The sequence below is a fragment of the Cornus florida genome, unplaced genomic scaffold, assembly GCF_030987335.1.
Source record: "Cornus florida cultivar Cherokee Brave unplaced genomic scaffold, ASM3098733v1 CherokeeBrave_3.0.0_Hap2_Chr10, whole genome shotgun sequence".
Classification (NCBI taxonomy): Eukaryota; Viridiplantae; Streptophyta; class Magnoliopsida; order Cornales; family Cornaceae; genus Cornus; species Cornus florida.
In genome coordinates, this window is record NW_026775580.1 from 107750243 (window position 1) to 107776370 (window position 26128).

Here is a 26128-nt window from a genome sequence, read left to right on the forward strand (position 1 = left end):
TATCTCAGCATGTTAGGTTATTCAACAAAAAAAATGGAAGCATTTCATTGAAAATTGGATAGTCTCTCCTCTCTACCAAAGGTACTTATTACAAAAAAGATATCAACTGGCAGAGTCAGGACACTGAATATGATAGCCAAATTTCATGTAGAATCAGAGAGGTGGAACTTTGTGTATAATTCAAAGCCCTACATCCCTTTCCGATGTAACTCCAGCTGGGTAGAGAATTATTGGTCATCCAAATTCTTTGAATTTTTTAAAGAGATTCAAATAGTTTCAGAAAGAAAATCTCAAACTCTGATCACCTACTTAGTCCTAAAAGGAATCCTCCATATTCCACAAGTTATAGATAGAAGGAAAAAGTTTGGTCGCAAGGGTGGAGCCAAAAGCGGGCTAGCAGGGGCCATGGTCCCCCCAAATGTTTTTTAATATTTTTTTTATAGGTTCCTTTTAATAACAATTATTGAACATTCGAAAATTCAAATTTAGTGAAAGATTATGTAATTCCATCAGAAAGGTAGTGCTTGCTACAACATATTAATGCTACATTCAAAAAATATATCTAATCTATATGTTCGAGAAAAAAAAAAAAAAAAAGATGGTCGCCACTCAATGGTCTCATTTATCGGTTTGCAACTTCTTTGTATTAGTTTCTTCATCTTATTTATATAAGTTGTTTTTTCCTAATATTTTTAGGCTGTACGTTCCTCACTATTTAGGTTATATTAAGAATAGGAAAAAGTTGTGACGAGAGCGCCTTCACTAAGCTTGCGCACTTTAACCTAGGTTATATTAAGAACAGGAAAAAGTTGTGACGAGAGCGCCTTCACTAAGCTTGCGCACTTTAACCATTGAACTGCAAGGCTATAAAAGTCAACCACTAGGTGAGAGTGTCATCATGATAGACATGATCTTAATAATCTATATTAAGACATATTATAAGAAAACATATTATAAATATAATTTTTTTATGATTTTAATTATATAGTGCTACATTGCCCCCACACCCCTCCGCCCCTGGTTTTGGTGTCCAGCACACCATGAGAGACACAGAAGTTAAGAAATTTACTCGTATATCATGAAAATGAAAAAATATAAGGAAATATGAGATTGTTATCCACTGCGGCTAGTCAGCAACAAAGAACATTCTAGCGCAAGGTTCAGGGTCATAATTTTCCTTTAAAAAAAATACAAAAGAAAAAATTAACATCGGCATAGTGAGATGCTGTAGGCACTAAAATTTTAGGGACTGTTGTTTTGACAAATTTACCCATTAAATATGGGTCTCATGTTGAATTAAATTATTTAATTGGCCCAAACTTGGTCCACTTAAATTATTTAATTAGCCCAGCCCAAATGATTAAATAAAAAGATAATTATTCCTAATAAAATATATTTGGAATAATTATTTTATTGAAAATCATCACAATATTGCCGGTCCGGCCCAATTATGATTTTGTCCTTATCAAGAGAGGACACGTGTCATCATCCTATTAATCCAAGAAGCCTATAAATAGAGGCCTGGAGGAAGAAATTCAGAGGGCCAGAAATCCAAGAGAGAAATACAGAAGCTCTGCTAACATTCATTCCCAACACCCAAACCTGAAGGCGAAGAGCAACAAGCACATCAAATCGTGTCGTTCTTCATCAAATTCCACGGTGATCAACAACAAGCACATCAAATCGTGCCATTCTTCATCCAAATTCCACGGTGATCAACAACAAGAACATCCAAAGCCGTGTCGTTCTTCATCAAATTTAACATATTCTCTCTGAAGGCGAAGAATAACAAGCACATCCAAAGTCATGCCGTTCTTCACCAAATTCAATAAATTCTCTCATCTCTGAAGACGAAAAATAACAAGCACATCCAAAGCTGTGCCGTTCTTTCTCAAATTCAACAAAGAACAACAAACACATTAAAATCGTGCCGTTCTTTCCTTGCGATTCAGACAAGTTCAAAGAATCATCAAACAGCACTGTTCGAGATCAAGCTTCGTCAGCCCTTGATCAAAAATCATCGGCAATCTTCTTCAACTACAAATACTTGAAGAAGATTGTCAACAACACGATTCAAGATCAAGCTCCAACAGCCCTTGGATCCAACCAACAAAGGAGATCGAATCAGAGGATACTTTCTTTCTTTTGTAAAGAATATCTCAGAGGATTGTACTCAATTTTCATAAATTAATAAAATTCTATTTGCTCCCTATTTTGTTCTTTATTTGCAAACTACGAAATTTGTGTGTACAAATTTTTGGCACGCCCAGTGGGACACCCTCTGCCTCTCATCTCTTTCTCCTACATCAAATCCTCAACAAATTCATCATCAGATTCTATCTAACAAAATTCAGACAAAGAACAAGAATACCCCCAAGGACATCGCAGTCGTGACGGACAACATCATTACCACCGCAAAAGGTGGCAAGAAGGTTGCAACTTCATCAAGTGGTACCAACATCTTTGCAAGCCCAATGATGCGGAACATAACCAAAGCATCCGTTCCAACCAAAAGGCAACACGATGCGGTAAAAGTAAATTCCGTCAAATCCGCCAAATTTGTCTACTTAACAACTCAAGCTCATACCGCCTTTACCTCGCTGGGGGCAAGGACGAAGGTTCCTACAACCTCAAAGGTTGCTCTAGACACAAGTTCAAGCTTAAGGCTGGTCCCAAGGCCACAAATCTCCTCTAACTTAGTCATTATGCAGTCATGATGACAATTACTACCTCGTACGAAGAGCAATTGGCAAGTATGGCCGGTGCAATTGAAAGATTACAACACTCTCTCAAGGAGTAAGATCTGAAAATTGCCTCGCTGACAGAAAAGTTGAAATTGCATGACGACAATGCTGAGTCAAGCAAAGGCAGAATTCCTTCTGATTCCATGCCAGAGATCACTCCAATTGAAGATCAAAATGTCATATCCGCCAACCACGCAATTAAAGATGCCTATGTCGCCTCACTTTCTGTCCAACAACTTCAAGACATGATAGGGAGTTGTATAAGAGAACAATACAATAGTGTATCTCAAAGTGCTCGCATGTACTCAAAGCCTTACACAGAAAGAATTAACATCTTAAAAATGCCGGTTAGGTATCAACCTCCAACACTTCAACAGTTTGACAAAAAAGGCAATCCCAAGTAACATATCGCACACTTTATATAAACTTGCGACAATGCTGGTACAGACGGAGATCTCCTTGTCAAACAATTCATTCGTTCCCTCAAAGGGAATGCATTTGATTGGTACACAGACCTCAAAGCTAGAGGTATTGACAGTTGGGAGCAGATGGAACGAGAATTTCTCAACCGTTTCTACAGCACTCGTCGTACTGTAAGTATGCTGGAGCTTACAAACACAAAACAGATGAAGGGTGAACCCATGGTTAACTACATCAACCGTTGGCGAGCTTTAAGTCTTGAATGCAAGGATCGTTTGTCTGAAATTTCTGCAGCATGCATGCAAGGCATGCACTGGGAAATTCTTTAAATCCTACAAGGGATTAAGCCTCACACATTTGAAGAGCTTGTTACTCGAGCCCACGACATGGAGTTTAGCATGAAAAATCATGGTGCTAGGAAAGATGTTCCAGATATACCCGACAACCTTCAAGAAGATAAGGGAAGTGAGTCCGAAGAAAAAGACAATGTACTTCATAACTCGGATGATGAAGTAGTATCATCTTTCATTATAAGCATCAACTCGAGAGACTTGCATCAAGAAGCGCACCATGCTACAACAATGACTTCAACTGAAAGTGCTAAATCACAGGGGGCATTAAGTCAAGGAAACCAAGAAGAAAATCCTCAAAGTGATGACAAGATAGTCCATACCCTTCAACATAGGTTTGGATTGCCGTCTGATTCTTGCAAAGTTGAAGAATAATAAAAATTGAACTGCTCTCAGATACGAGCCCAAACTGTCATCTTGAAAAAAAATGACACTCCTTGACACGAATTTATACTGTCTACCTGAAGGGAAAAAAACAACACTCCTTGGCACGAGTATAAATTGTTCGCCTGAAGAAAAAAAAAAATCAAAAACTCTTTGACATGAGTATAAACTGTTTACAAAAATAAAAAATAAAAAATAAAAAATAAAAAATTTGAACTACGTGATGACTTGATCCCTATTCAGGGTACGTAGGCGTCTTGGAGGTCTGTTCCAAGTTCAGTCAACCCAACAAAAAAAAAAAAATCTTAACAACGCTCCTTGATACGAGCATAAACTATCTTCAAATTCAAATTGATCCATGTCAAACTCAAACTTGGACTACTTCCAAGCCTTCAAAAAAAATTAGAAAAGGTAAAATCAACAACGCTCCTTGATATGAGCTTAAATTATCTTCAAATTTCAGGCCAGTCCACACCGAACTCAAGCTTGGATTACATAAGGCTTTGCCAAGATAAGGTGAAGCTCCATCTTCAAAGAGGATTACACTAGTGCAAGCCGTCAACTCCAAATCAAGCTCTGTCTTCGAAACTAATGCATAAGTGCACTTGTACACAGTCAAGTTCTTATGGAGATTATGTTCAAGCCCACTTGCGTAAGCTGTTAACTTCAAGTCAAATTTCACATTCGAGAGTGATGTCTAGATGCACAAGAATATAAAGTCAAATTCTGGTGGAGTTTTGTATTCAAAGGCGGTTCATACTTGTGCAACATGTCAAGATTCTGATGGAGTTTTGCTGAAAAGTTTGTCAAGTTTACTTTATTTGGGATCTTGGTCAGAATTTGATTGCCTTCACCATTCACTTCATTCTTGACTTTTATCAAAGTGGATTTCTCTGTATTATAATAATAAAAAATAAAATAAAAAGAAGCGGCGGAACTCATTGGTCCTGACGGACTAGTAAAGATGTGATCCAACTGAACAATGGGTCCTAACGGACTAGATGCGTTCCAAAGGAATAATGGGTCCTGACGGACTAGATGCGTTCCAACGGAACAATGGGTCCTGACGGACTTGTAAAAATGTGTTCCAATGGAACAATGGGTCCTAACGGACTAGATGCATTCCAACGGAACAATGGGTCCTAACGGACTTGTAAAGATGTGTTCCAACAGAACAATGGGTCCGGACGGACTAGTAAAGATGTGTTCCTTGAGATCATAGGTTCTGTTTTTATTTGTATAGCTTGGGACGCGTTCCCCTTTTAAACGCTTTCTAATACATTTTACTTATCAAAAAAAAAGATGTGTTCCAACGGAACAATGGGTTCTGACGGAACAATGGGTCCTAGAGGGACAGTAAAGATGCATTCCAAAAATGCGTGAAAAAAAAAAAAGAAAAGAAAAGAAAAGAAAAATGCGAAAGAAAAAAAAAATGCGTGAAAAAAAAGTGAGAAAAAAAAAAAAAATAAAAAGGAAATAAAAGAAAAAAAGAGAAAAATAAAAAGGGAAAAGGAGTGAAAAAAAAAAAAAGTCATACGTATTATTTGTTCGAGCAGAGGCCGCAATCTAACAAGTCTTCAGAGGCTTTGAAATTGATGTCTAACCCTATAGCATGGATATGTATATATAGATAATAAAATATCTTCTATTTGTACTGGGATTTGTATAATTCAGTTCAAATGGGAAAGTAAAATTATAATCCAAAATTGGATAGGAAAGCCTTTTACAATTCAAAGACCAAGTTGGATACTTCAAGTCCCACTTGAAAAAGGAAACAAGTCCTGTCAAACATGGGACTCGAAATGGGGGCAATTTGTAGACACTAAAATTTTTTGCACTTTTGTTTTGACAAATTTACCCATTAAATATGGGTCTCATGTTTAATTAAATTATTTAATTAGCCCAACCCAGATGATTAAATAAAAAGATAATTATTCCTAATAAAATATATTTGGAATAATTATTTTATAGATAATCATCACAATATAGTCGACCCGACCCAGTTATGATTTTGTCCTTATCAGGAGAGGATACGTGTCATCATCCTATTAATCCAAGAAGCCTATGAATAGAGGCCTAGAGGAAGGAGGAGAGGGGTCTAGAAATTCAAACTCAGAAATCCAGAGGGCCAGAAATCCCAGAGAGAAATACAGAAGCTCTGCCAACATTCATTCCCAATACCCAAACTTGAAGGCGAAGAGCAACAAGCACATCAAATCGTACCGTTCTTTATCAAATTCTACGGTAATCAACAACAAACACATCAAATCGTGCCGTTCTTCATCCAAATTCCACGGTGATCAATAACAAGCACATCCAAAGCCGTGTTGTTCTTTATCAAATTCAACAAATTCTCTCTGAAGGCACAACGAGCACATCCAAAGTCGTGCCGTTCTTCACCAAATTCAACAAATTCTCTCATTTCTGAAGACGAAGAACAACAAGCACATCCAAAGCCCGTGTCGTTCTTTCTCAAATTCAACAAAGAATAACAAGCACATTAAAATCGTGCCGTTCTTTCCCTGCGATTCAGACAAGTTCAAAGAATCATCAAACAGCACTGTTCGAGATCAAGCTTCATCAGTCCTCGATCAAAAATCATCAGCGATCATCTTCAACTACAAATACTTAAAGAAGATTGTCAGCAACCCGATTCAAGATCAAGCTCCAACAGCCTTTGGATCCAACCAACAAAGGAGATCGAATCAAAGGATACTTTCTTTCTTTTGTAAAGAATATCTCAGAGGATTATACTCAATTTTCATAAATTAATAAAATTCTATTTGCTCCCTATTTTGTTCTTTATTTGCAAACTATGAAATTTGTGTATACAGATGCATATACTTTTTGGGGAAAAAAAAAAATTCCCATTTAATTGAAGCATCATACTCAGTAGTCTCTATCTTCCAATCATGAAAATACATGAGATGATGATCAAACAGCAAAATATTCTCACTGACCTTCCCATTCCATTCTGACCAAATACCCCAGTGCGGAAACATGCCAACTTGGTAAAGGCCTCCACAATCCCATGCTTCTGCTATAAGCTGTTTGAAAGAAGTACAGAAAGTTTTAGTCATCTTTTTAATAGGAATGGCAGAAACAGAAATGCAGAAAATTGCCAACAGACGACAGAAACCAACACAAACATGTATAGTAGATAGAAAGTGTACACCTGCATCCAACCCTGGGAAGAACAAAATTAATTTTGACAATTTCTCACAATATTCAGGGCCTGTTCAGATTCGTTTTCAAATTTTCATTTCATCTCCTAAAATTTCAGAATGATTCCAACCAAAATTTTGAAGTGTAGTTGTTTTTCAGGTTTTAAAAAATTTTATTGATCTCAGGCTCTTGAAAGAAAAAATCCATCTGAAGTAGTTAGTAAAAATGGGTCCTTCTCTGGATATCTTTCAAAAATATTCCACCGTACTTGTTCAATGTACTCACGTATTTGAAAGAATTTCGTATCTATTTACACTTGGTTGCATTGGGCAGCCAACAAGGAGGCTGAATAATGGAGTCATCATCATGCTGACTGGTTTTTATCTTCTTACCTCATGGTGACATTCTTATCTCTCTTCTTTATATTTTATATTTGAAGAGAAAAGGAAGCTATTTTTAATCTACTTTCCTCTTCTTAAGATAAAAGGACACGTTAAGGTTTTCAGATGAGCACAAAGAGGAACTGTAGCAAATACCTTTACTCCACGAAGTATTGGATCATTGCTAATCATATGGACTAGTGGCGGGATGCTGAGAGGAGTGCCAGTTGTCAGCATGTCACCTTCTATTGGATTTCCATATACATTCGCCGCATCCCAGAGACTGGTGAAAACCAACATTAGAGGGGAGAAAGTGTAAAATTGATCTTCTTATAAACTTAACTATGTCTAAAATATCAGGTAGATAACCTGCTTCCCCTTGTCAAGATAGAAGCAAGATCAAAGCGGAAGCCATCCACATGCATTTCTGTTACCCAATATCTGTTGTCCATTAAAATAGAAAAGATCTTTTATTCTCATGTAGCAATAAAGATGACTACACATAAAATTAACACTAAAAACTTCAGTATAAAAGATTACAAACATAAAATAAGATAATAAATTATCCTTATATTGCCAAACATAAATTATATTGTATATTATCAATAAATGATCCATGATTAAAATTACTTGTTATAAATTTCTGGATACTGCATTCTTGATCATGTTAGTAATGTACCAAGTGAACCACTTCTTATTTCTAAAATTTGGGATAAAAAATCAACAAAACTCATAATAACATTTTAAAATTTCCATTAACGAAGTTATTAACATACTTGAACTTTTCTCAAAATATGTACAACTAGTACTCACATTACAGATATAACTGATTCAGGTCAAAAAAAAAAAAAAAAAAAAAAAACTCATTTATAATCTTGCGTAAATCTACCTCAAGCAGTCCAATATGAATTGGCGTACAACGGGATGGTTGCAATTGAAGGTGTTTCCACAACCTGAATAATTATAGAACTCTCCCTGAAAAAGGGTAAAACAGTAGTTACTTGACAATGATTATAACACTGAAGAAACATTATAGAATTTTAGGCATTCATAGTATTGAAATTCAGAAATACTCGTATTTCAGTTGTTAAGTTGTTTACTCCTGGACACAACTGGATGGCTTAAAAGACCTGCAACATGGGCTACTCACCAGTTGAGCCGAGCCTTAAAACTAATAACAGATATTACCGGTTCCTGATTAAAACCAATATTGTCAATTCAGTAGGCTGTACGCAATGGGATTTATCCAGTAGAATGCAATTTGCTGGTACCAGATAATTTGATGTTTTGTCAAACCAACCATAATGAAATTTATATATAAGAACAGTCACTGGTCATACTTTTTTAAGAAAATAAAAAACAATAAATCCAAGCATCAAAAACTTATTAGAAACACACACACACACACACAAAACCAGAGACAGAATTGATTGAGAAAAAAATAAGCAACATTGACAAGAAAAAGATCAAAATGGATCAAAATGACAAAATAACTAAATCAGCCAAAGTGGAATCTATTTTAGCCTATAGTAAATGGAAAATATCATGTCTGCTGTGGAAAATTCGGTTCTATAAATAAGGAAACCGTGTGTGTATAGCTGTAATTAGCTAAGGAAACCGTGTGTGTATAGCTGTAATTAGCTAGGAGATTTTGTAATGTTTTTAGTCATTGTAATCCCTGATTTTAGGGAATTAGTCTTTGGTCAATATCTCTAGGATTAGACAGTTCCCTAGTTTTAGAGTTTCGTAATTTAGATCCTCTGAAGTGTATATAACAGCTTAATTTCATTGTGATTTCAATACAATTGAATTTCAGCCCAATTTGTGTCATGGTATCAGAGCTGTAGGCTCAATTCTGGGAATTGTATTTCTGGTCTTGCGAACTCTCATATCGCTAGACTGATTATTATCAATCTCCAACCCCACACTATCACCCCTCAAGACCGTAACCCTTTTACCAAAAGACCATGTCAGAAACAGCCGACAACAGCAACACCACGACTACCTCGGAGGTTCCTTTGACTGAAGGCAGCAACTCGATTCCAACAGGGGAATTGCAGAACATCCAGGCAGCGTACAGGTTGAACAGGAAGAACTATCTAAAGTGGTCTCAATTAGTTCACACGTTCTTTAAGCGAAGAGGCAAACTGAGTCACTTACTCGGTACTGGGCCTAACAAAGGGGATCCCAAATTTGATGCTTGGGATGAACAAGACTCTATGGTGATGTCTTGGTTATGGAACTCTATGTTGCCAAAAACCAATGATACATGTATGTTTCTTAACACAGCCAAAGAAATATGGAAGGCCGTGAAGCAGACTTACTCTAAAGTCCGGGATGCTGCACAAATCTATGAAATCAAGACCAAGATTTCATCCACCAAGCAAGGAAGTCGATCAATCACAGAGTACTCCAATCTATTGCAGAGCTTATGGCAAGAGATGGATCATTACCAGTGCATTCAAATGAAATGCAGTGAGGATGCAGCCCTCCTTAAGAGGTTTGTCGAAAAAGACCGAACTTATGATTTTCTTGCAAGATTGAACATTGAATTTGATGTAGTAAGAGTCCAAATACTCGGAAAGGAACATCTGCCATCACTTAATGAAACAATTGCAATTGTTCGTGTTGAGGAAGGAAGAAAAGGAGTTATGATTGAGAATAACCCAGTGGACAGTTCAGCCTTGGTTACAAAAGCTGCAAATGTGAGGAACTTTGGCCAAGAGCAGCCATCTAATGAAGACAACAAGCGGGCAGATTTTACAAGGCCAGTCAATAAAGATTCCCTATGGTGCACATATTGCAAAAAGTCCCGCCATACTAGGGACAAATGCTAGAAACTCTACGGCAAACCGGAGACGGCAAACAAAAATTGGACGGCAAAAGGTGGACAACCAAAGGGATAAGGGCAGGCGTATATGGCAAATATACAATAGGCTGGAGGAGGTAAATCTCAAGAATCATCTATTGAGTTCGATAGAGAGGAAATTGAGAAATTGGAGAATCTGCTGGGATCTTTGGAGAAACCATCTACAACAGGTACTTGCACTTTGGAGTTCTCAGATATATCTTCCTCTGCTCATGCTTTTAAAGTTTCAGATATATCCACCACAATATCTTGGGTCATTGACTAAGGAGCTACAGATCACATGACCCACTCATCACAAAAATTTATCTCATATACACCTTGTCCTAGCAATAGGAAGATAACAATAACCGATGGTTCTATGACAACAGTGGCTGGTCAGGGAGATATTTTTATAAGCAGAACCCTCACACTTAGAAATGTTCTCCATGTACCAAAATTATTTACCAACCTTTTGTCAATCTACAAGCTCACTAAAGATTCTAATTGCAGTGTGGTGTTTTATCCATCTCGTTGTGTATTTCAGGAACAGGGCATGAGGAGGATGATTGGACATACTAGAGAAAGAGATGGTCTCTACCATCTTGAAGAACCCAGTGGTCAAGTTAGTGTTGCGAATTCCTCACCATTATCATTTCTTTCAAAGTCTTTTAAATCCAATAAAGACAAGATTTGGCTTCAACACCTCCGTCTTGGTCACCCGTCATTTAAAGTCCTTAAAATTATGTTTCCTTTATTGTTCAAAGGATTAGATGTTGAAAATTTTCACTGTGATGTCTGTGAACTTGCAAAGCACAAACGTGCTTCTTTTCAATAAGCGATAAAAGAACATATGTTCCACTTACTCATTCATAGTGACATTTGGGGACCGTCCACTATTTCTAACATTTGGGGACCGTCCACTGTTTCTAACATTTCTGGGGCTCGGTGGTTCGTTTCTTTCATTGATGATTGCACTCGTGTGTCTTGGATCTTTCTTATGAAAAATAAATCTGATATGAGCTCTGTCTTTCCTGTTTTTTACAACATGGTCAAAACACAATTTGGTACTGAAATAAAAAGATTTCGTTCTGACAATGCTAAAGACTATTTTAATTAGTTTCTCTCACCATATTTCCGAGAAAAGGGCAAAATACATGAATCTTCTTGTGTTAACACACCCCAACAAAATGGTGTGGCTGAACGAAAGAATGGTCACATTTTAGCTATTACAAGAGCATTATTGTTTCAAGAAAATGTTCCTAAGCAATATTGGGGGGGGGGAGCGGTTTTAACTGCTGCTTATATGATAAACAGATTGCCTACAAAGGTTCTTGATTTTAAAAGTCCTACGCAAATTTTAACGAAATTCTTTCCAAATTTCAATGCTTCAAAGTAGTCTTGTTCCCAAAATATTCGGTCGTGTTGCTTTTGTCCATGTGCATTCTCAAAACAGGGGAAACTTGATCCACGGGCTGTCAAATGCGTCTTTATTGGCTATTCTTCCACTCAAAAGGGGTACAAATGCTATCATCCTCCCACAAGAAAATTCTATGTGTCAGCTGATGTCACTTTTGTTGAAGAAGATCATTACTTTACTCGTCCTTATCTTCAGGGGGAGATCTCATTCACGGAAGATAAGGACAAGGATCTTTTTCTTCTTGATTTTCCATTATCCTCCTCCTCGGTTCCTGTCTTTGTTGTCCAGCCAAACACTCAGTCTGTTCCTATTGACACTCAGTCCATTCCTGTTGATCAACCTGAGCTAATCCAGCCTGAACCAAACATTCAGTCCGAATCCATACAACCTGAAACCGAGCCTCATACACCCAAGCCACAAGAGATGATAAAGGGAAAACAAATTCAAGACTCTACTCGTCCACTGCTGGTTTTTTCAAGAAGAAGGGCACCAATCACTCAATCTGTGCAGGTTCAATCACCCAAATCAACCCCTACTCTTGGACTTAGCGAGGTAATTACTGAACCTATTTCTAATGAATATGGTGTCACTGAAGTTCTTGATCAAAGTGATTATGATATTCCCATTGCTATTAGAAAGAAAACTAGAGCATGCACCAAACACCCTCTGTGCTTATTCATGTCATACAAGAATCTGTACCATAACCACAAAGCCTTTCTCACAAGCCTAAACACAATCTCCATTCCCAAAACCATATCCGAGGCATTAGGTAATGAGAATTGGAAGAATGCCATGAACGTCAAAATGGAAGCACTTGAGAATAACAAGACATGGGACTTGGTGAAATTGCCGAGAGGGAAGAAACCGGTGGGATGTAGATGGGTATTCACGGTGAAATACAAGTCAGATGGTTCGTTGGAAAGGTACAAAGCAAGGTTAGTTGCTAAAGGCTATACCCAAACATATGGAATAGATTATCTTGAGACATTTGCCCCTGTTGCGAAGATGAACACCGTTAGAGTGTTTTGTCATTGGCTGCTAATTTGGGCTGGAAATTACAACAATTCGATGTCAAAAATGCCTTTTTACATGGTGATCTCAAGGAGGAGGTTTATATGGAAGTTCCACCGGGGTTTGGTTCGAATACAAGACAGGTGGTATGCAGGTTAAGAAAGGCGTTGTACGGATTAAAACAGTCTCCAAGAGCCTGGTTTGGAAGGTTTGCCAAGGTAATGCTCAATATAGGATACAAATAGAGCCAAGGCGATCACACCTTGTTTGTAAAGCACTCGGCTTCAAGGGGAGTGACTGCATTGTTAGTCTATGTAGACGACATTATAGTGACAAGTGATGATTTGGAAGGAATAGAGAATTTAAAGAACTGTTTAGTGAAAGAATTCGAAATCAAAGAGCTCGGCAAACTAAAGTATTTTTTCGGCATTGAGGTAGCACATTCTCAGGAAGGAATTTTCATATCTCAGCAAAAATATGTAACAGATTTGCTGATGGTAACAGGCAAGTTAGGTTGCAGACCAGCAGAGACGCCTATAGAGTTCAACCACAGGCTTGGAGATGCTCTGGAAGACACGGCAGTAGATAAAGGCTCCTAGCAGAGACTTGTGGGAAGGCTTATCTACTTGTCACACACTAGACCAGACATAGCCTATGCAGTTAGTGTTGTAAGTCAATTCATGCACAATCCCAAAGAGTCACATCTTAGGGCTGTGTATCGAATCCTACAGTACTTGAAAGGCACACCGGGCAAAGGATTTCTATTTAAGAAGGGGGAGGAGCTAACTCTTGAAGCCTACACTGATGCAGATTATGCAGGGTCTGTAATTGACAGGAGATCTACCTCGGGTTATTGCACTTTTCTAGGAGGCAACCTTGTGACTTGGAGGAGTAAAAAACATAATGTTGTGGCAAGATCCAGTGCAGAAGCCGAGTTTAGAGCAATGGCACTTGGAATTCCGAATTATTATGGCTGAAAATTGTCTTAGAAGATCTAAGAGTCAAGTGGGAAGGTCCAATGAAGCTTTATTGTGACAATAAGTCAGCCATTAATTTTGCACATAATCCAGTGCAACACGACCGTACAAAGCACATTGAAGTTGACAGGCACTTTATAAAGGAGAAGCCTGACAATGGCCTAATTTGCACTCCATTCGTTTCCACTAGCAATCAACTTGCAGACATACTCACCAAAGGATTGTCTGGGACGTTTTTTCAGAGACTAGCAAGCAAGCTTGGAATGGATGATATCCATTCACCAGCTTGAGGGGGAGTGTGGAAAATTCAGTTCTATAAATAAGGAAACCGTTTGTGTATAGCTGTAATTAGCTAGGAGATTTTGTAATGTTTTTAGTCATTGAAATCCCTAATTTTAGGGAATTAGTCTTTGGTCAATATCTCTAGGATTAGACAGTTTCCTAGTTTTAGAGTTTCCTAATTTAGATCCTCTGAAGTGTATAAAACAGTGTAATTTCATTGTGATTTCAATACAATTGAATTTCAGCCCAATTTGTGTCATCTGCTTTTTTAGCCAAACAAAAAGAAATCAACAATAGTGATCTGACACCCTCAATTTAAGTCACCAGTCCAGTTTAGCAAGACTTGCAGCGTTCATCTCGTTGTCCTAAAAAAATGTGACAAGAAATCAGTTTCTGTTCCACTTATTTTGTACTTTCAGATACTTATAGACACACACATGGAGCTCATATATCAAGCATTAGTATCTCAATTTCTTAAAAGATTCCCACACGTCTGCTTTTTTAGCCAAAAAGAACGAAATTGATGATAGTGATGTAATTCTCCCAGTTTAAGCCACCGGTCCAGTTTAACAAAAGCTGCAGTTTTCATCTCCTGGTCTTAAAATATCTTAACAACAAATCAGTTTTTGTTCCACTTATTTTGTTCTATGAGAACTTGTAAACACATATGGAGCTCATATACCAAGCATTAGTACCTCAATTTCTTAAAAGCTCCCTACATTAATTTGAGAAAGTTCTGAGTGGGAAGCAGTTTCTTTTATATAGAAGATAAAATTGTATGCTGGCTGATCAAGAAATTAGTCTGGACAGAAGCACAGGATCTCCTTCTTTAAATATAAAATTAACCAACATTTATACAGGAATTTGAAGGCATTGAAAGAGGACACCTCCATTAACTATAAGTTTCAAACAAACGATATGTAGGTAAAAAAATTCAATAAGTAGAATCATACAATTTCTTCTGAAGAAATACACCGAAAGAAAAAATAATTTGGACAGTCATACCTTAGGCGCAAGCATATAAAAGACACTGTTATCAACACCCCTAAATGACAATATGGGACCATTCTCATTCCCTTCAGCGGTGTGATTGAAAACAACATCCATGAACACCTGTTAAAAAATAAATTAATATATAAATTAGAGAAAAATCTCACCAAAACTTTAAAGAAGAAATCCTAGACCATGTTGAAACAAGCTATCACCTCAATTCCTCGTTTATGTGCTTCTTTAATAAGATGTTTGAATTCATTTATTGCGCCACGGCCACAATCATCGGTACCCGCAGATGCATATCTTGTCATTGGTGAAAAGAAATTGACCGTTGAATATCCCCAAAAATTCACCCTAAAGAATTATTTTCCATAAGACCAAATATTCTTGTAGTGCCAAAATGTTCTTATTGAGTTTTTATGTTCACAAACTTGTGTATCTTCCCCTTCTAAAAAATGCAGAATTTTTTCTTCTTCCCATTTTTTTTTTTAAAGGTGGGATGGAAAGGCATCCATGACCTACAGGTTACAGATTATATGCATTACCATAGACAAAATTTTAATCAAGATACAAAAGCTAAGATAAGGGATTATTTTCCTATAAAAACTAGTAGTGGTATAAATTTATTTTTTATATATAAAAATAAATCCCCAAATTTGTAGAATCTTCCATACTATCAATGAATCAAAGAAAAAAGATAGAGAAAAGAAATAGTTCGTGAAAGGGTCAGAGTTGTGTACTTATAATCACCCAAGGCAGAATTGTAGCTGTAGTACTCCAGCTCATTGAATTCGTGACATGGCATTAGCTCTATACAGTTGATACCAAGTTCCTGCCACAATAAAAGATACATTAAACGGGAAAGTGGAAATTAATAATGCACAACATTCTTTTTATGATACATACAAAATAAGTACAAACTATAACCAACCTCACGCACTACAGTTAGATGGCTAATCCTTAAAGCAATCGTTCCAGATCCAATATTTCAAAAATATGGAGTGTACAATAAATTGTATTTTTTTGTGAAACTATTGAGCTCATGTAACTCAGCATAAAAACAATTATAAATTAGTCGAATACGCCCATAAAGAGACCACAGACACCGCTCAATAACTGAAACTCATTACCTCCAGGCTAAAATCTGAGATCATCACCCTATATCTCTAAAACTAATAAATATTTACTTGATCAATAATTTAAAATCTATATCCAAGTGCTCTAGTAGTCTACATATTGAAATTCTCATATAATGGCTGTTTGAGGCTGTCAAGTAAGGAGCATTTTAAGATGATCAAGTTCTAAAATTAATTACTCTTACCTTCAAGTGATCAAGTTTTTCCACTACACCACGGTATGTACCAGGAAAGTTTGCTCGACTTGACTCATGTCTTGTAAATCCACGAACATGCATTTCGTATATAACAAGATCTCTTTGTTGACACTTAAGGGGTAAATCTCCTTCCCAGTCAAACTGTAAAAGATCAACAAAAGTAAAATATGAAACCAAATTAGGTATAAAAAATAAAATAAAAAATCGAAACTTATGATATGGTATTTCTGAAAGATGGGGGCAATCAGAACTCAGAGTCATAATTTTCAGTTCAAAATCAGTTAAAGTCAACAAAGTTTTATCCTAACTATTCAGAGTCAGTTATAATGTTCAATTTAAAACAAGTGGGGAAAAGAATAGGAAAAAGGAGACCAATAGGTGATAATGCTTCTCCCGGAATTTAAAATCTAAAAATATACTCAATTCACCTCAACAAAGCACTACCCTAATTAATTGGAATTGGATACAAGATGATTCACCATTCTTCTAAATCTACAGATTCAATAAATCCATGCACTACAATATAATTCCTTAACATTTCATGCCATATCCTTCTTTCCCTAACACTTCTCTCAATGTAAACCATGTCACTCTTCTTCACTGGTACAATTATTGGCCTTCATTTCAGATGCCTGACCATCATCGTTGATTTTGTTTCATTTTATCTCCAATTGCTTCACCTACTTTCTTTCTTTCCAATCTAATCACCATTTATATTTGCATCAGTTGTAGATTCTACAAAAAGCAAATTAAAAAGAAAGTCAAAATAATAAAAGGCTAGGCTTGACCAGTCTCAGCAGAGCTCATCATAAGCTCAAGCAGACTAAACAAAATGCAGATTACGTAAGAGTGAGAAGCACGAACAACTCCACATTCGGCACAGATAGCTCTTTTCCTGCAATAGAAGTGACTCATCTTTTTCAGAAGCATACAAAAGCTAAGAGGAGTCTGTCCAGACCATAATCAAGACCACTCAGAGGACAGATTCTTTCAGTTTCAAAACATTGCGCGCGTGCATGCATATTAATAGGACATAGTAACAAAAAAGATGGTACAATTGCTTCACAATAAAAAAATGCTCTTTACACATACCAAAAGGAAATGTTCTTTGGACATGGAAATAGGATTGTCTAAAAGCAAGGTAGCCCATTTAACCGAATGAATAAGGCCAGAAGGAAGAAGACAAATTCCTATACCAAAGATTTGTGAACAACCAAATATATTACAAATCATGATTCACAAGTAATCAGCTGAAAAATGGAATTAAGCATAGTAATGAGAAAAACCTGTCCGAATCTGGATTTATTACATTTTAAAAAGAATCTCCCGTTTAAAGGCAAGAATTATAGCATAAAAATTTTGATGTTTGATCCTAATAAGATTTTCAGAGAATAAATCTCCTGTAGAAAGAGAAGATATCTAGAAATAAAAATTTGACACTTTTTTTTGGACATTTTGAAGTAAACTTGATGCAGAAGGAAATCAGAAAGTGCAACTATTCGCAGGCAAAAGTATTTATAACCTAAAGATACGACCGGTGAATGATTCTCCAAACTGAGGGTAAAACTGTTCCAAGATTAAGCACAAAGAATGGATAGTAGGTCAGATCCCAGAATGATGAAGGAAATGCCTTGTCAAATACATGCAGGAGTTTTTCTAATGCTATAGCCTATACGATTTCGAGTGTCAGAAGACGTCTTCATCCACATCTAATCTTGGGATTTTTTTTTAACTACAATGCTTTATCAAAGATACACAACTACTGCAGTAGAAGTATCTATACATATTCATTACCTCATCATTGGCAGAAGGTACCATGCAGGCCATTTGGGGCCAGCAACTTTCTACAGGTCCCAAAATACCAAATTCCCCTCTGCTTACAACTGCCTGAATATGTGACAGGAAAATCAATGCACAACAAAAGACAAGTAAAACACATTGCAAAAAGTATACAATTGGGATGCACAAACTGGATAGAAGGATATCATATGTTTTAAGCAAAAGATGCAATGGAATAGGCCACTAACTTTAGCATAAGGGTCCAACAGTATTTGAGAAGAATTGTAGTACTGTCCTTCTTCAGGACAAAACTTCCCATCAAATTTGTAGCCATATAGCATATCTTTAAAATCTCCTTTCAGAAATACATGCCAGACATCTCCTGTCTTATTAGCCAGTGGATCCAGAAAAATCTGCTCAGTCACTCTTTTCTGCATCAGAAAAAATGGTATTAAAAGAATATAGATAATTACGATTGCCATATATTCAGTTGAATAACAGCTCAAAACTATCAAAACAAATGAAAAAACTCAAAGACTATGAAAGCAAATGAAAACACCCAGAATACATGAATTGTTGCAGGCTGCCACTTTGTTCATGCCTCATATTTTAAAAAGTCCACAACTATATTGACATGAGATAACTCCTAAAAGAATTTTATCATGAAAATATGGGCTTCCAGATGCCAAGTACAATGATATCATTTGACAAAGCATATTTCTTGTGGTTTCATGCACTCATTTTCCAGTCAGCAGGGCTTTAACTTGCACGCAGTGCCTATTTTTATCTACACCTTCAACAAATTTTAAATGACGTGGCTGACCAGCAACTAGGCATTTACGGTGTGTCCACAACCTGCCTGGTTAGATTCTCCTGGCTAACCAACTGTCAACTCCAACCAAGTCCTCTCACAACTATAACCCCTTCTAGAATTGGTCCTTACACCTGTGAGACTGACCAATGGAAGCCATCCTCCACATTTCAAGACAAGCATGAGATTGAATAAATCAGAGTCCTTTTTTTCATCTTGCTAAAGACCCTCCTATCCCACAAAGGGCAGTCTTCCCCCAACCCCCCCACAACTAAACCCAACTTCCTCTGGAGGCCTTCCTGCTACCAAACCACCGAATCTAAAAACCTAACACCCCAAACATTTTCCATAGTGGCTAAAGACAGGGTTCCCATCATTGTCTCCTCGGGTGAGTGAGAGTCAAGCCTGGCTTTGACCTTGAAGCAATCACTCATAGGAACCCATCAGCAGAAAGAGGGTGGTTCATTCTCAAAAATCCAATCCCTCACATCCAAAATCCTTGCCTCCTCGACTGAATGGAACACAAACAATAAGACAAATCCATTGAGATCCATCACTCTAACCTCAAGTAGCCTCTGTTTACCTAAGAAACATGGATATGGACAGGAATCTTTAAAAAGTAGGACCCGTGTCTAGAAGAAGGCAATAGAATATATTATTTTTATATGAAACTTATGTTATACAACACAGATTGATATTCTATGATAAAAACATGAAATTTGTAATCTATGATTCATGGAATTATAATCTACACTATCACAACACAGAGAGAGATAAAGGACACAATGAATGTCTATATGAATGTACTTGTGTGTGTTTATATGTGGATAAGCAACATTCAAGGTGATTTGATATTAACAAATGTCTAATATGGACTCGGCTCTTCCTAGAAGTATCTATGCCTCTCAGCCTTTTAACATATGCCTGAATCCTACTTGTATCCCACATCACAGCTGCCACACGACCAACCAAACATCTTGTAAGAAAACACAGCCATTCAACATGACGTCAATTTGGGCTCCTTCACTCTTCATACTCTAACATACATAAACCCACTTGCCCATAGGAAGCTAGAACCAAAGCTTCACACAACCAAAGGATACCACAATGATCAAAGACAGCATTTCAAACCACTCACCATCATGTGTTACCAATTGAACCAATGAATCTGACCCCTCCCAACATCAGTCTGTTCAAATAATTTTCCAACATAATTATCTTACAAGAGCTCATCCACAGCTTATACCATCTTGAGGAAAAAATTCTCAAAGGAAAGGTTTTCTACAACCTTCCCCATGTCAATATTTGATCACAAAATGCTTACATTGGTAGGCATCAAAATCTTCAGTGCACCACAAGTTGAGGAATTGTCATTGTATCAAGTTCCATATTAAGCACACATTGACCCCAAAGCCTAATGGTTGCCATGGTTAATTTTTTGTTTGTTGGTAGCACTTATGCCAGACTCTGTGCTATTGAGTTTCACTATTCCAATGTCCAACTTTCAGGATTTGTCTTTATGATCCACATCACATTCAAACTCCACCTTCAATAAACTTAGTAAAGTGTTATCACAATAATTTGAAGTTAATTACATATATCTTATATCATCATTCCGCTTTATTGAGTGTAATATCCTAAAAGTTAAAAGGACTTGGATTAAGTAAGTAAAATATTTTAACGGTGATTACATTGGAAATAATGAAAGTAGGTGGTGGGAAAATAAAATAGATAAATGAAGAAAAGATGGATGGATTTTATAGTGACAAGTGTCAAAAAATAATAATAATAAATAAATAAACAAAACAAATGTGTGTCATCAAATTAAGGAAGATACAAGACACTTGTACCATTAGTGTTTTCATATGTGGTGGTGCATGTGTCTCATAAATATATATATATATATATATATATATATATATATATATATATATATATAAATATGTGCATACATTATAAATCTTCCAAGAAAAGCTTTGACTAAGTCTCTAGTGTAGTATATTTATATAGAAGAAATGAGAAGAAGAAAAGGAGGACAAGAAAAAGACACGGCCAGAGAAGAAAAGGAAGAAAAAGAGAGAAAGAAAGAAAGAGAGAGAAAGAAGAAGAAAAGGAAGACCCAGATCTAGCCATGGTAGAGAAAGAAATCTGGAGAAAATTCAAAGTAAAGCCCAAAGAGGTACTTTTCCTCACCATACCTATTTTTGAATGAGTTGATTTCTAAATTGTTAAATATTGGAAATTTCTAAAATTGTTTTCTCATAAGTGAACTAGTTTTTCATGCCTTGGTGTTACCATGGCATTAGAATTATTTTTCCTTAAAGTACCATTGAAGTATTTCCTTATAAATTTCGAAGTAATTGGTTAACTTACGCTTTCGGAAAACAGGGCGTGACAAATTTGGTATCAGAGCCCAGTAGTAGATTCTTTGGGAGTTTAGGTGTATTGGATATGTGATATGAAATATATTCGATGATAAAAGAGATGACTTCTTTAAGTACAACGAATCCTACATCTGTAGGATTATGTATTGAAAATTGAGAAATGTATTGCAATTTTAGAATGGAATAGAAATTGCGTGTTCAATGAAGTGAGGACCAAAACTTTTCGATTGGATTGAGGTCTTGGAAAGAGTGATGCAATTATTTGACTTGAGGTTAGGTGTTGCACCTTAGAAATCATTCTCAAAGGAATTTTTACAAGTATGCAATGAGGACAATGGAGCCAATGTTAAATCCAAATAGTGGAGTAATGATCTGTTCTAGATTTCTAGGTTGTGAATCTGTGGCAGCCAAACATCGACCTCAGGCTCTACTCCGCACCCTTTCCGAGAACTTGATTCTGTGGTTGTGGTACATGATAGATAGAAGTATGGGCTAAAGCGATATATAATTAGAAAGGCTACTCCCCCCTGTAGCTTGGGGAAAGGGATGGAGGGGAAGAGGGTGGAAAAGCCTCTCTTTTTTATTAACAGACATTTGCTTCTGCTCTCGAAGACTCTCTTCCCACTACGAAGCCCAAGCCCAATTGCTACCTAGATTGATAGTGACTTCTTGGTTGTCTATGTTGTAAGAGTCTCACCCAGAAAAAGAATGAAACTCTGCTTCTTGATATCTTCGATCTCAAGTTTTTCCAGTTTCTTCATCAGTGAGCTTTTAGATTCAGATTTCAAATGGAAGTTGTATATAAGCTTAATGATGAGCTTGTTGGAAATTTAAGTGCATAATTAGAACTACGGAATGAAATCTGTCTATGGATTAAAGTATGGTAGAATATCGCTGAATGTTAATTTGGAGTTTAGGCCTATCAATTCTTAAATGATGGATTTGATTTATCCGAATGTATGGTTGGGAGTTATATTTAACTAGGGTAAAAGGATGTTATATTAAAAACTTCAGATCCTATTGGTTAAGATGTTTGATGAACTTAGTTATTGGGAGCTATATATATATAATTTGGCAGAAGATTTAGCATTAATGTGACCCAAACATCTTTACAAGGCAAAGTAACCAATAATGAAAATTTTGAGAGATTTCTTGACGGTGTCAACTTTGAGGGATTCTAGACTTCCAGGTTTGCATTCATTGGAATGAAGAAAAGTAACTGTGTTTTACTAGTCAAATTATAAATCTATGAGGAGATGCAGATCTCTAATAAAAGTGTGGTTGTGTAGTAACTGAGGAATAGTAGGGATGTCAATTTGAAATGATATTCTGAGCAACAAAAGTTAGAAATTGTGGATTATGTGAGATACTGATACATGATGAATATTTTGGGGCTTGTACGCGGATTTTGTTTCTCTGGTGTAATGCTACTCTTGGGGAGATGCTATTTCTCTAGGTTTACCTTGATTTTGATATTTAAGAGTTATTGATTTTTAAGTAAGAAATAGACAGGAAAGAGATCATTAACAAATCTCTAAAGAGTGTTTGTGAAAACATTTTCTAGACTTCCTGCACATTCTAAATTAAGCAGTTTGCATTTCTGGGTAAAGATATGATGTTCTCTGTCATCAAGCAGGTGTTGAAAATTGATTGCTAATGTTGGAGTAATTTCTATGATAATAAAGGTGATGTTATAGAACTAGTGGAGCTTTAGTTAGAAAAAGTATTGATGTTATTATTGAGGTTTCACCAGATGAAAACTCTCGGTAGTAAATAATATAGGAAATATAAGAGTGGGGTATTTTAAAATTTGAATAGCTTCGTTTCAATGGTGACATTTAATAAGATTGTTGATGGATTGCAGGAGTCATTCTCAAGTTGGAGTACCTGATCCTAGCCTTTGTCATAATAAGAGGTGATGATAAGTTTGACAGTGGAATTCAAACTCTATAAGATATATATCAGTCATGTTCATTAGTTGTTTGTTTACTAAATAAAATGTATCTGAGACTGTTGGTTTTGGGAGTGATACATTATACCATTGTACAATTTTGCTCAATTGCTTTCAAATGTAATGAGGAGCATTTTGTGTATTTGCTAATGTTATGAATGAAGGTCGTAGGATTTGCTCCTTTCGTGTTCAAATTATTCTCTGAACCTGAGTTGGAGCCAATACCTTTAGTAGTTGATAGTAAAGCCAACAAAGGAAATTTATTTAACAAGTCTAGTAAGTGTTTGTTATGAAATAAGGTGAAGAAAACATTAATCTTTACCCAAAGACACTTGTACTATTAGTGTTGCCATGTGTGGTGGTGCATGTGTCTCATAAATAAATATATACATATATATATATGCAGGGGCGGACCCAGGAATTTTAGTTGGTTGGGGGGTGGGGGGTGGGGGGAATTTGCAGGCAACTTGTACTATGTAATTAAATATGAATTATTTTAGAATCAATTGTAATATAATTTTGTTTATAGTATAAACCTTGAGAAAATCCAAAAAAAAATTGCAACCTAAATAAACAGAAAAATTTGATATGAGAAAGAAATAAATAGAGAAGAGGAAACTATAATTTATAAGTAAAAAAAAAAAAAAAAAGAGGTAAAGAAAAAGCATTGGTAGAGAATTAATAATTCTTCAACAATTGTTTCAATTTTTGGAAAAACGTTTTGAATACTTTGATTCCACTTTGGAAAAAATATATCATTATTATCTTCATGAAAGATTAAGAATTTTTTGCTTCACTTTTCGGGAAAAACAAAAAAAAAAAAAAAAGATTAAGAATTTTAACTAGATAAAATTTCGCAAGTTTTAGCAAAACAAGATTATTACTTTAGTAATATATACAACAGTAACCATACAAAAAACACTCCAATCCAATCTCCATGTCTAAGTTCACAAAAACATTCATACATATCAATCCTGCACAATTGATCTCAACTCAACTCGAGAAAGTCTCTTCCCAACTATTTGGGATTCGTTATATGAATCAAGTTTCATAATTATGCTCCATCTAACCTCATTATTTTAGTGAAGCTGTGTTGCCTTGTCCTATTATATCTCAACTCAGTCTTGGTCTACATGTTTCTCTCTAACCTTCTTATACAAACCAATCTTCCTCTTCTCACTAATGCATCTATAGGTCCGTGTTAAGCGAGAGAATCACCAAAATTCTTTGCTCATTTGATAAATTTCTTCACATGGTAAGTTCATTAGATGAATTTCTTTCTAAGTTAATCACATGATAGCATGCGCAATTATTATTACTAATTTTCCAAATCTTCGGGTTTGGAATTACTAGTTGAGTTTGATGCAATTGAAACACGAGTTTCTGCCAATATCACAAGTAAGAGCACATTAATTAGCCCAATCATGCTAAATAAATAAAATGAATATAATGTTGTAATTAAGATACCAGTTCCAAATGTGAAAAATAGTCAAGTTCACATCATCACAATTTGCTTTCACACTTTCCTGAATTTCTTTCCCTTTCTTCACTTTATTTCGTCTTTTTAAGGTAGAGTCGGGTCATGAATAACTCTTGAGTCCCAATTCTAATTAATCATATTCTATTAACCAACTCAAATAAAAGCATCATTACTAGACCAAGCCTTCACCAAAAAAAACATTGAAAAAATAAAAATAAACAACCACAGCAATAAAATCTGATTTTCAAATTCAAGAACATGAGTGTTGACATTAGGGTTCACAATGTATGAAACTACAAGCACGTCAATAAACAGGTTGTAGCCTAAGTGTGCTTTCCCACCTCCCAAAGTAGAAGGTCTAAGGCAACTCATCATAGGGGCATGTGGGGTTTGTGTGACTTTCTTTGACAGGATAATAGATATATACACACACAAAGTGTTTAGCACTAGTCCGGTTTGATGAAGTAAACAGTTTCAAGTATAAAATTTAGCACAAATTGTCTCTAAACATTAACAAAAACAAGAAAACACGTGTAAAAGATAAAAAAAAAAAAAAAACAAAAATATAAACAAATTTGATACCACCAATTTACCTCCTCTATATCTGATATAGTCATCAAGCACAGAGTCGCCGATACCGCATTGGTTGAATAAATCGCGAAATTCACTCCACCGTCGAGAGCAGTAGCCCCAAACGGCGCCGGATAACCCTCGAATACCCGAAACCGCCGCAGTTTCGGCTTCTCCACCACCGCCCCTCCATCCCTCGCATTAACAACCAACGACTTCATTTTCGAACCATTTTCTATCAAACCCAAGCTCAAATCACTCTTGTGGCTTTGCTTTCGGAGTTTTTTCGGCAGATTCACGTATTGATTGTTCTGAGGACTGCACTTAGGAGTGTATACTAAACATGAAGCACGTTGAACTAACTCCATTGAAATCCAAGAATCGGGTTTCTACATGCGCGACACTGTGAGATCAAAAAGAGAACCGATTAAATTCGCTTTAAGTGTAACTAAGATGAAGGAAAATAATTTAAATCAAATAAAGAAGGCACAGAGGCTAGTATGGTGTACTGTGTATACAGTTGAAAGAGGGGGAATCATCTGATCTTCGAGTCTGCGGTTTTAGAACTGTACGTCAAGCAAAAGAGACTCTTATTAAATAATAAATAAACAAAACAATGAACAACAAAAAAAAATACTTAAATGAAAAAATATATATTTGATCTAATTCATTTAAACCCAATATTTAACCTAGTGGGATTTTTTAATGACACACGTCATTACAGAATAAAAATTAAAAAAAAATGAAATAAATTAATGCCCTAATTAATTTAACATAATCAGGTGACACGTGTGGATTGAAATAGTATTTTATTGGGATTGGGATTAAGGTTAAATAAATGTTTGCATG

At 36.0% G+C, this 26128-nt stretch overlaps 1 protein-coding gene across 1 annotated transcript in view; it reads right to left on the reverse strand.

The window, feature by feature from the left end:
* Nucleotides 1–25872, reverse strand: part of LOC132276873 (isoamylase 1, chloroplastic) — a 34417-nt gene extending 8545 nt beyond the window's left edge. Inside the window, exons 1-12 of the mRNA XM_059778507.1 lie at nucleotides 25789–25872; nucleotides 25303–25682; nucleotides 18332–18514; nucleotides 18099–18191; nucleotides 16293–16445; nucleotides 15712–15803; nucleotides 15184–15325; nucleotides 14984–15091; nucleotides 8333–8418; nucleotides 7813–7884; nucleotides 7600–7726; nucleotides 6859–6945 (exon numbers count right to left, since the gene is read on the reverse strand). Of these exons, the coding sequence (XP_059634490.1) occupies nucleotides 6859–6945; nucleotides 7600–7726; nucleotides 7813–7884; nucleotides 8333–8418; nucleotides 14984–15091; nucleotides 15184–15325; nucleotides 15712–15803; nucleotides 16293–16445; nucleotides 18099–18191; nucleotides 18332–18514; nucleotides 25303–25647 (1488 nt within the window). The 5' untranslated portion in view covers nucleotides 25648–25682; nucleotides 25789–25872. The remainder of the gene's footprint in view (nucleotides 1–6858; nucleotides 6946–7599; nucleotides 7727–7812; nucleotides 7885–8332; nucleotides 8419–14983; nucleotides 15092–15183; nucleotides 15326–15711; nucleotides 15804–16292; nucleotides 16446–18098; nucleotides 18192–18331; nucleotides 18515–25302; nucleotides 25683–25788) is intronic.
* Nucleotides 25873–26128: the final 256 nt, after the last annotated feature.